Source organism: Pogona vitticeps, chromosome 2 (assembly GCF_051106095.1).
Source record: "Pogona vitticeps strain Pit_001003342236 chromosome 2, PviZW2.1, whole genome shotgun sequence".
Lineage (NCBI taxonomy): Eukaryota > Metazoa > Chordata > Lepidosauria > Squamata > Agamidae > Pogona > Pogona vitticeps.
Window position 1 is genome coordinate 26,660,436 of NC_135784.1, and position 11,296 is coordinate 26,671,731.

The 11,296-nt window shown below is 44.2% G+C and overlaps 1 protein-coding gene across 1 annotated transcript in view; it reads right to left on the minus strand.

The window, feature by feature from the left end:
* LOC110088706 (von Willebrand factor A domain-containing protein 7) overlaps positions 1 to 11,005 on the minus strand; it is a 48,384-nt gene extending 37,379 nt beyond the window's left edge. The window contains exons 1-5 of the mRNA XM_078388636.1: positions 10,652 to 11,005; positions 9,336 to 9,458; positions 6,295 to 6,474; positions 3,556 to 3,628; positions 944 to 1,041 (exon numbers count right to left, since the gene is read on the minus strand). Coding sequence (XP_078244762.1) covers positions 944 to 1,041; positions 3,556 to 3,628; positions 6,295 to 6,474; positions 9,336 to 9,458; positions 10,652 to 10,904 — 727 coding nt within the window. The 5' untranslated portion in view covers positions 10,905 to 11,005. The remainder of the gene's footprint in view (positions 1 to 943; positions 1,042 to 3,555; positions 3,629 to 6,294; positions 6,475 to 9,335; positions 9,459 to 10,651) is intronic.
* Positions 11,006 to 11,296: the final 291 nt, after the last annotated feature.

The following is an 11,296-nucleotide window of genomic DNA, read 5'->3' on the forward strand; positions in this document are numbered from 1 at the left end:
GGGCGGAGGGCACTCACAGAGGGGTGGAGTGTGCTCACGGACATGCACAAAGGGGTGGAGTATGCTCACAGAGGGGCAGAGCATGATTGCGCGCATGTACAAAGAGGCGAGGGTGCTCGCAGAGGGGAGGGGCACACTCGTGCACATGCGCAGAGGGGAGGGGCACGCTCACTGGTGGTTGGGACACCCATGCGTGCAGGTGGGGTGGGTGGGTGGAGTGCATGTGGGGGGTGGGAGATCTCTCTCCGCAGCCTGGTCCTGCCATGGCCACGAACTGGCACCAGGCCACGGACCAGGGGTTAGCAACCCCTGATCTAAACCCCTGAGCTATCCAGACAGGGATTTTCATAGGAAGGCATTATTTATTCTATCTTAACAATTTTACTACAGATTTAAGTACTGGGCTGGGCTGGTTTTTGCTGAGGGAAGAAGAAAGTAGGAGTGGGGAACCAGTTTTGTAGGCTGTGTGCATTTATGAGCCAGAGTTGTCACCATTTCTGGGAAATTGACTTCAGCAGAATAATGCAATAAACACTGCCTTCTTGCACGGACTAGCAAATGCCGTCGCATGGAATGGGACGCTTACTTAGAGTTAGAGGGAATGTTCTGTTAGAGCAGCATGACAGTGGGACCAATTACCTCAGGAGGTGATGAGTGCTCCAGTGCTGGAGGAATTCAAGAGAAAATTGGACAACCAGATCTGCTTTGACTGGGATTCCTGCCTTGAGCAGAGGGTTGAACTCAAATGGCTTTACAGGCTCCTTTACAGCTCCATGATTCTATGATTCCATGAAGGTATTCTAAGAACAGCATATTGAAGTTGCCTGTTTACTAGGACTCTCTGCCAGGCCTATTCGGCGGATATTTATTCTAATCATTAAACCAAAACAAAATCAAAAAGCACAACAGACCCAATAACCATTGCCAGGATGAGCAGTGTTACCTTTCGGTTTCTTCGGACAGGATGCCCCTGTCAACATGTAGCCACTCGTGAGCATGTCCAGAGCAAGTAAGTTGTCATCACAGGAGTACCGTTTAGTGCTAAACAGAGAAATTGGAGTCTGAGGAATGGGATGACTCTATTGCAAAAGCAGGAGGGTTGATCCTGGCCAACGACACTTTAGGAACTGACTGAAAGCCAAAAAATGAATAGGGAGCTTCTACTTCAGGTCCTGTGTTTGCACCATCATGGACTATATGAGCTGTTTGCCTTTTAAAACAGGTGCGGATGGGTGCCCAGCACCTCCTCATGTGAGCACTGTCCTTTTCAGTCAACTATTGCTCTACCCACACTCAAGCCATGGTCAACGCTTGGTTAGAGTGGGAAGAGGGGCAGAGGCTTTCTAGATGGTTTTGCGAATACCGGAACAGCCTAACGTGGTTCCAGAAATTACCTCAGCCTTGGTCTAATTACACTAGCAGAATTTTCTGTGCCCTGTTAGCATTACTACATACTGGATCCTGGTAATAACCTATTATTAAGGACTGCAAATCGTAAGGAATCAATTTGGATGTGATTTGCTTTGGACATAATAATTGTCTGGACATTAGCCTTAAAATGCAGTAAATTGATAAATAATTGAGAGCCAGTATGGCCTTGGGATTACACAGGGTGGGGTCTCTCTCTCAGGAGCATACGTATGACTCTCCATCCCGCTTCGAATCCACTAGGCCTGTAACGCACCCCATAAGTGGAGCAGCAAAGGCCGCAGCTCTTCGTGGTGTCAGAGAACTTTTAACATGTAATTTATTTACAACATAAACAAACAAAACCATGTAAACATCAAATAAACAATTAATAAGCCTCAACGCCACATAGTGCTCCCCCCACCAAACACTAGCACCAAGAAGGAGTTGCCGCTATTTATTTCCATTCACCTTCCAAAGTTGTAATGATTCTTATTAGGGGACTTTATTTTAACTTGTTGGCATCCTCTCCAGCCTGTTAGAATGATTCAGATTTATTTTATTTAGTTTCACTGGAGGTAAGTACCATCCCCAAACTAATTTATATTTTTTTAAAATTTATTTTATCCTTACTGACATAGATTTCAGTATTCTAATATTCCACATGTACGCCTGGTTCTTATTTCTTCCCCCAGACCATATTCCCATAAAGGGGTGTTTATCCCACAGATGTGCTAACCATTCTCTCCCAGGCCTCATTGTTGTGAGTGGCCACACTGAGAGAGATGAGGATGGTCTGAACTAGAACCTGGGCCTTCTCAGTGGTGGCCCCCGCACTTGGGAATACATTAGTCTCCCTTTAGAGATCTGGCAGGCCTCCTCCCCTCCATTTAAAAATACTTCTCAAAAACCACACTTTTAAAGGACGCCTTTAAAGATATCCTCCCCCTCAGGTAGTCTGGTCTGTGACCCATGTGCCACCTGAGGTTTGTTGACATTATTCAGTCTTTTAGCCTGGTTATCTACCTGGTTGAATTTTATTGGTTTATGGGAATAATGGTTTCCACTAAATGGAGCATTATATGCGTGCTGGAATTAAAATGTTTAAAGTAAATCCTCCTGATCTTCTGCTTTACCTACTCTCTGTTTCATTAACTTATTTTCATCTGCACTTTCCTTTTGTAATATGATCACTTCAAATTTTGTAACTTCTCCACATTTACTATGGTTTTTTTTTACCGGATCCTTCATCTATTGATTTAACTGGTGTCAGAGGATACAGCAACGCTCTCCTCCTTATATTCTGTGAGAGAACACCAGAAGAAACAGACAACTGAGGGATTCGTGCATCCTCTGTGGGTTACTCCTGTTTCACTGCCTGTCAGTTGGAATCATGGGGCCAAGCGCTCCTTAACTGTCAAAAACTAGAGCATCAGAAAGTTCTACCTCATCTAGTCTTCTTCTTGAAAAGCAAAGTTTCTCCATTCAAAGTTTTTTTTAAAGAAAATGGAGTATTCAAAGAAAGAACCAAACTTCTGCCATTGTAACTGTCAGTAATATTAACGGAATGAATGAATGAATGAATGAATGAATGAATGAATGAATGAATGAATGAATGAATGAATGAATGAATGAATGAATGAATGAATGAATAGTTCTCATCCAGGAAAACCATTATCCACCTTCCTGGATGCCAGCCACCCACACAGGTTAGAACCTTATAACAGAGTTCTAAGTTAGATGGTACAAATTTTAGAAGTCTGTATAAAATTGTATTATCTTATTGTTTCTTGCATGTATTTCTATACCTGTGGAAAATGGGCTTCAGGGGGAAGGCTAGGTGAAAAGCACCTACTGTTCTATTTTTCCACAGCCAGGGAGACTTTAATGAGCGGTCCCCTCAAAACAAGCAATCATTCACCTGCAGCCTGAACAGATACCATCCCGGGAATCATATACTGTGTAATTTATTTACAAATGCAACCTAGTTATTTTGTAGCCTCTGGACTCATGACTGCTAGGAGCTCCAGGAGTTTGGAGACTTCCCGTTCCGGCTTTCTTTTTTCCTGTTGTCACCACACAGGTGGTGCACAAATCAAAAATGATGCCTCTGTATTTTTTCGGAGATTGACCCCATCGTGGGCTTACCTTAGTTCTCGGCAGTCTTTACAGGTGTCCTTAGTAGCCGGGGCCAGAGGAAAAGCACGACTGGATGGGTTTACTATAGAGCACAGAGAAAGGGGGAAAGTTCCATTTTAGACACCCATCTAAATTCCACTCAGATCAGAAATGCAGCTGATTTCATATGTTTACAAAGATTCCCTACCCCCTGGCTCCCCAGATGTTCTTGAACTACAACTCCCAGAAATCTTAGCCAGCGCAGCTAGTGGTGAAGGCTTCTGGGAGTTTTAATCCCAAAACAGTGCAGAAACCAGACCAAATCACAGAACAAATACTGTTACCTGGAAAAATCCTACCAAAGCCTTGGGAGAAACATTTCAACCTTTTTGGATAGGTTAAAATCCCTACTAAAGTAGAGAAACCATCCAAGGATGGAGTCATGAGAGGAATCTTTGCCATCTAAGAAATCCCAGAGAGTATGATTGGCAACCCAGGAGGGTTGACTTTGGCGAGAGAGCTAAAGTTCCTCAACCTTGCCCTAAACTGTGGTTTAATCTTAATTGGGATTTGTTGAAACAAGCTGTCTTCCTAAACAATGGTTTGAAGGTGCCTTTTCCTAATCAAATCATAGTTAAATCAACCAGACTTTGTTGGTTTGAGTGATACAGCAAGCTGTGGTTAACCTTAAACAGAAGTCAATGTTTTTAACTTCCTTGCAGTTGTATGGGTAGAGCAGACAGTATGAAAATTCAGGTTTGGCCCTACTGTTAGACAGTATGAGGCAGTAAAATAGCTCTGGGTACCATGAAAGTGCAGTAAATTGTTAGTTTCTTAGAGGGTGACTACATGGTCAAATACCATGGGATTTGCTCTGCTGATAAAATGGATGAATTTGATTTTTTTTAATTGTCCGCATGACATACAAGGCTGATTCAAATTGGTCCATTCCCTTTGCTGCCTCTAGAGAGCTGCAACTTGTTCATAATTGGAGGATTTGATTGGGCTTTCCGCCTGCAGATGTTGTTGTGAAGATGTGTGCGTATGCGTGTGTGTGTGTGTCTGTAGTGCCAGCATTCATTTCTTTCTACAAAGCCTCTCCGCTCCTGAGCCACTTGTCTCTTTTTTAAAAGGTTGGGTGCAATGTTCCCTCTCAGCTGCACGACCACACGCTCACCCAGAGCTCCACCAGGGTTGTGCCCGGGCAACCGGTAGCCAGCTCGTTTACTTTCCATTTTGAATGAAGCCTTGCCCATCCCTGTGCACACCTGCACAGCAGGATAGAAACTTAAGGGGAATGTTGGGTGGGTGTGATGTGTGGTGCTGGGGGGAGTGCAAAAGCAAAGCACCATGAGAAGATTTGCTTTGATGTTGCTTTCTCATTTAAAGCTTCAGAAAACTTTTCAACTGAAAAATAATGTGGAAAAGGTACTTCGTAGAATACAGCACGTCTAAAGTATGAGCAGTAAATTTGCAAAATGCATAATAATCCACAACTCAGAATGATTCCATTTGGGATCACACCCTTCCTACCGCTCATCAGTTATTACTTTCCCTTACTTTTAAATAACACATGGAAAAATTACTGATCTCTGGTGACATAAACTAGTTTAAATTAGCTTAAAACTACATATCACCACAAAGCAGTGATTCCTGCACACATTACTTGAAAGTGAGGGAAGGTAGTAACTGATGAGTGGTGGGAAAGGGGTGATCCCAAATGGAATCATTGTGAATTGAGAATATTTTACAAAACTGCTGTTCAAACTTTTGATGTTCTCTGTTCTGAGACTATGAGGTACCTTTTCCATGTTACTTTTCTATTTCTATATAAACGTTTTTCAGAAATGTAGTAGTGTGAAGCTTGAGTGGGAGCCAAGGAAGTTCTACCTGGCTTGTCTGCAAAGAATGCCTGGTACATTTTGCGCTGGCCCATACCCCCTCTCTGGGTCCCTTTGAACCATATCGGGGGACACTTGCAACTCTTCTCCCCGTTTCTGCACCCCCAGCATCCTGGCATGCAACCAACGCATCCACCAACCCCTACCGTGACCATTCCCTGGCTGCACATATAAGAATCCTATCCCATCTGGGGGATTTTTGAGACAGTTCAGTTGGATTTCAGCTGCTTCCCCCTGTCCTTTAGAGAAAGTCTCACTGTGCTGTGTGGGCAACATATTCCTTGGCTCTCAGCTGACCTCCTGAATCTGCTTTCTCTCTTGCTTAGGGTAGGGGACTCCTCTGGGTTGAAGGATCAGCAGAGGTGGGACCAGGAAGGAATAGGGAGGTTGTGGGCTGGAATGTAAATTGCATCACAACTAGCATGAAGAATGGGGGATGACGACTCCCAAATCAATCTGCACCCCTCCCCATGTGAGCACTGTTTGTGATTTCAGATGTAATGCAAACTGTTAATCAACCCGCAGCAAAGTCGAATCGTTCCGATTCAGCTCTCCAATGTCGTTGCACCCTGTCACTGCATAGCTACTGCCATGTTTAGTAGTAATTCCCTCCTTTCCAGGGAACCTTGTGAATAGCTGAACCCGGAAAAACAAATGTCACTGTATATCTTCCCACCCAAGTAACAATAATTACACTGTCTTGCTAAGTCAAACAAGGAAGCAGGCAGACTAATATTTGCAAATCACATCTCCTTGGCGTTATAAATGGTAAGAACGTACAAAGGGATTGCTCTCCTTCAAGGAAATGTTTGGAAACCAAGAACAAGGCAGAGCATCTCCCCGGCGTCTCCTTCTCATCATCACTTACACAGATGTTCGTAGGGTTTGCTGTTTCCCATTTCAACCCAGTTGGTGTTGCTGTAGAATTTCTGGAGAATATGGAGGACTTTCCCAGTGTTTAAGCGCGCCGACTCCAAGGTGGATGAGCTCACAGAACCTTTCAGGCCAGACAGCACAGAGTCCCTCAGGTTTCGGAGTTGGTTAATACCTGCGAGTTGAAATTAGGGAAGAAGAGGTTCAAATCAAGGTTTCTTGTTACCCCCCACATTCTTGATTTCAAACATGAGCAGTTATACTCTGTTTTCCAGTCTGAACTACAGGCAACGATCCCTCCTTTTCAGGAATGTCTTACTTTTGAAACTAAGATTGGAGCATGGGCGGGAGAAAAAAGGGTGCCCAGCTGCAATCTTAAACAGTATTGAATCTCAAAGATTCTGCCATCTGTGTAGGTGAAAAGCTGGCATTAGGGACCAGATCCACTGGAACAGAGGAAATGACTTTGTTCTAGTGCTGAGTGAAGAAAGTCTGGTGTAGGCTGCTGCAGTCAGAGATATGCTAGAGCTTGGATAAAGTTAATTTTTGGCAAATAACGTTGACCCCCATCCCCCAAAACACACTTCTTTAATATTCTGAATATTGTGGAATTACCACATAAGGAGGCTTTGTCTATGGCAATGCTCCTTCTGAACTCGGTCCTTCTCCCATAGGGAGCCTCCCACAACCTCTTGCCCTCCCCATGTGTTGGCCAACACTGCCCATCATCCTTGGGCCAGTATGACTTTGCTGACCAGGGAGGCTGGGAGATGGAGTCTAACACATCTTCAGAGTGCCAGTTTGGGTAAGGCAGCTCTGCTTTGTAAATCCTTTCTGGGGTTGAACTGGAAATAGGTTTTCTTGCTGGGATTGGGGAGGAGTTAACAGGTTCTGAATGGAGGAGTGACTGAAGCAAAGCTTGAGAAAGCTGGCCTTCCAGAGCACCGCTTGCTCGTGTAATCTTCATGCAGCTTTTGAGAACTATACTGCAGAAGACCAGTTCTACTCCCAAACTCCTTGGCTGAGGAAACGAGAGAGGGCCTTCTGGGTGGCTGTTCCTAAGAATGTACTGCCTCGAGAAGGCCAGGTTGGCCCCCTCCCTCTTGATCTTCTGTTGCCGGGCAAAGACTTTTCTTTTCAGGCTGGCTTTTAAGTGATCAGTGTCCAAGGAATGTCCTATTTTGTGAAATTTAGATATTTTAATTGCTTTTTAAAAATGTTTTAAAAATTCTTCTTAATCCTGTCTGTTAAAGTAACGGTGATGTCATCTGCCCGTCATTGCTATGGTTGTTTGTCATCTGCCAATAGCGTGACGGGAGGTGGGACATAAGAGGGTGGAGCTAGGGTATTTAAGGGGGAGTGAATGAGGTGTGAGTCAGATAGGGACTTAGGGCTTGTATATGTTGTGTAGTACTGTGCTATATATTAGAGTGAAGGTCTGAGAGAGAGTGTGTGTGTGTGGGGTACTTTATTATTACTGATTGCTTTTTATTTTAATTATTATAGTGATTTACCATTCCTTTTGTTATTATCAATAAACATAAGTTTTTAGTTTAAAAATCATGCTTTTGTCTGAAGAGTCTTATGAGGGAATGGTTGGTGGCAGCGTGAAATAAAGTGAGTGTGAGTGTGACGTGGCAGCTCCCTTGTGACGTGAGGGGAGGCTGTCACACTGTCCAGTCCTTGTTAATGCATAGTTTTTATGACATTTTAAAGTCATTACCACTGTATGGTTTTAATTGTTCTGAGCTGTCTTGGCTCGCCTATGAGGCGAAAGGCAGCATAAAAATAAAATACAATGAATGGATGACTGAAGGAAGGATGGAAGGAAGGAAATCAATAAGAAGTAAGTTATATATGCCAGGTCCAGAGATGGCATACATCTCACTCTCTATTGAGACAATTTTTATGGACCAGGAGGGCTGTGATTGCTACAGCTCCAAAGTTCTCCCCAGTTGCTTCATGGCTTGCCTCATTGCCTCTACCAGCAGCATCTCTTTATACAGGTTTCTGCATTCCTCTTCCAAGGGCTGACTTCTCTTTTCGGCTTTAGAGAGGTAGGCCCTAGACAGGCCCTTGAGTCACCCTTCCCACAGACTGTAGCACTGTAATTTTCAAGCCTGTCTGTGTTAGCGCAGACTCAGTGTAGCCCACTGGTCCTTTTAAACATTTCGTTTCCTTCTGAACTCCCCACTTACAACCCTTCTGCTCAACACCACCAGGTATATGGACATGTACCTGTCAAAACTGGCCCATCTGATGTTTTTGGGGCAACATGCTAACAGCTGGAAATGGATGAGACATGCCATCCCTCTTCATTCATCTCTGAGTTCCTCCTCACACCTAATGCCAAGTGCTTTCTTATATCCCTGTCCTCAACAATGGGCACCTCCCTCTGTCTCCTTGCTTACTTTTTAATTTAAAATCAGTGGTCAGGGAACAGGGGTAAATTACCCCAAATGGGGCAAAAATGAAAATACTGGGGGGTAATGAGGATGAGCAGAGCCCCAATATTGATGCTCTCATATCCAATATGAAGCAACATCATTTCTCCAAAACCTGAAGTTTTCAAGTAAGTTGAAGCTTTCAAAGTAATTTTGAATAGATTCAATAAGATTTTGAATTTAAATAATGTATGATTTCCTTCCTTTCAAATCAAGGGGGTAATGTCGGTGTATATAAAAATTTTTTTTGGGGGGGGTAAAAGGTTAAAAAGTTCCCTCACCCCTGATTTAAATTAAATTAACCAAAGGAAAAATACCAATAACAAAATTAAAACTCAAAATACAAACACAATACACATTGAACTTTTCCGACCTGTGCCACCTTCACCCTTGGGACCAAGTGACCAATAATATCAATTTGTACCCTTTCCCACCCCATTCCTCTCAAAAAATACTATAGCCTTTCCGCTTCGAAAAGACATACTCCAAGTACGAATTCCATACATCTTTAAAATCATTAGACTTTACCATTCCTCTTCTTCTTTTCATTTCACATGTTAGCCTATCATTAACTGCTAAACTCCTTGCTTACTTTTGGTGAACTCTTCACAGTAGAAAAAGAAGCTGCTGTCTTTGCTGTGGTCTGCCTCTACTAGATTATTCCCCGAAATAATTTCCTGAATGGCTTTGACAAATCGACTGGGGGAGACATCCGCTGTGCAAGGAAGAAGGGGGAAAGCATTGCAGTTAATCCATGAAATCTGAATATGCAATCATACATGTTTTAAAGATGGTCCTCAACCCAAGTATCTTACACACCTACCCAAAGTTCTGAGAAGGGTGACCTTCTAAAGATGGTTGAGCTGTAGCTTCCATAACCCTCCCCCCTTCTAAAGATCCCAGCTAGACTAGGGCTGATGGGAGTCATAATACAATGATATCTGTAGGAACACATTTCTCCCTTGAAGATCACTTCCTTGTAATGGATCCCATGGTCCATAGTTGACCTGACGTTGTACAGTACCAACGGATTTTCCCTATCTCTACTCTGAACGTGTCACGGGTGGGGGAGGAGATAAAAGATGATAACTTTATTTCTTTTAACACTGTAAGCTGCTTTGGATCCTAGGAGAAAGGTGGCATATAAATATTTAAAATAAAATAAAATAAATGAGATAGAGAGAGGAGGATCCTACAGGTACATGCCACCTGTGAGTGGGAAAGAACGATGTAAACAAGACTTAAGAAAAATAGCTTTTAATGGTGTGGAACGTAACTCTTAAATTTGAAACGAACAATTTCCAGGTGAATCCCATGCTCTTCCAGCACAAAGGAGAACAAAACTGCTGGATAGCTCAGTGGTTTAGGTCTCTGGGTTGGGAGTTCGATTCCCCACTGGGCCTCCTAGACAGGGGGTGGGCTTGATGATCCCTAGGGACCCATTCCAGCTCTACAGTTCTAAGGTGGTTATTATTATTAAGACAGCACAAATGCTTCATCTGGAAGAGCCCCTTAATGTTTTGTGCCTTAGCAGAGGTCCTCTGGGAGAAGACTCAAGACATGAAGCCACAATGACCACCTGAACCATTAAGAAAGGCGTTCTGTATGGCAGAGATGGGGGGGGGTCAACCAGTTGGAGTATGAGTTTGGTACATCCAACCTTCTCTGTTTCTCTGGGAAGAAAATGGGATCCAACCTCAGTGCCTGGAAAAACATTGGGAAGGGGAGCTTGCTGAGGTCGTGGTGGATTTTGGGGAGTTGTAGTCTAGAAGCAGGTTTCCAAGCTCCACTAAATACTTGCAGGAGGAAAGGCTGAAATGTGGAATATCCAGGACACTGAGGTCTAGTTGCATGTAGCAAGAAACATCCCCTTCCCGCCCCATCCTCCTATCTCTTCTGGCTCCCTACCTTGGAAATAAGCCTTGAAAAGCCTGGTAGCCGTCAGCGGCTCCATGTTTTCCAGCTCTCCTGGGCTCATGGGAGGTTTTCCAGGGAGGGGGTTCTTCTCCATGTACGAAGCAACAGCCCGCAGCACCCCCATTTCTGTGATGTCGGCATCCGTGAAGTCGCCGGGGGGGAGGCTGCCCGATTCACGGTTGGGTCGGAATCCGATCACAAAGCCCAGGCAGAGGAGGTACGGGAGACCTTTGGGGAGCAGCATGGCCCTCTCCTGCTTGGTCACAGGGCTCTGGAAAAGGGCAGGGACAGGAAGGCCGCTTGGCACTCTGCTGCGTTTGCGTCTGCTGGTCTGCCTTTGGCACTGCTGTATAAATAGCTAGTGTGGCACAGGGGGAAATCCCCAGCTCCTTGGAGCATTTCCTTAGATAAAGTAGAAGCACAAACAAATTCCAGGAAATCCTGACTTCTAAACACCTGCTCTGACATGGCTCAGTCAAAGTGAGAGACCTGGCTTTGGAGCCAGAGGTCAAGAGTTCGATTCCCCACTGTGCTTCCTTGATAGAGGCTCAGTTGGATGGTCCATTGAGTCCCTTCCAATGTTGCCGTTCTAAGACGATAATTTACCACCAATTCCTCTCTAAAGGGTTGCTGTCA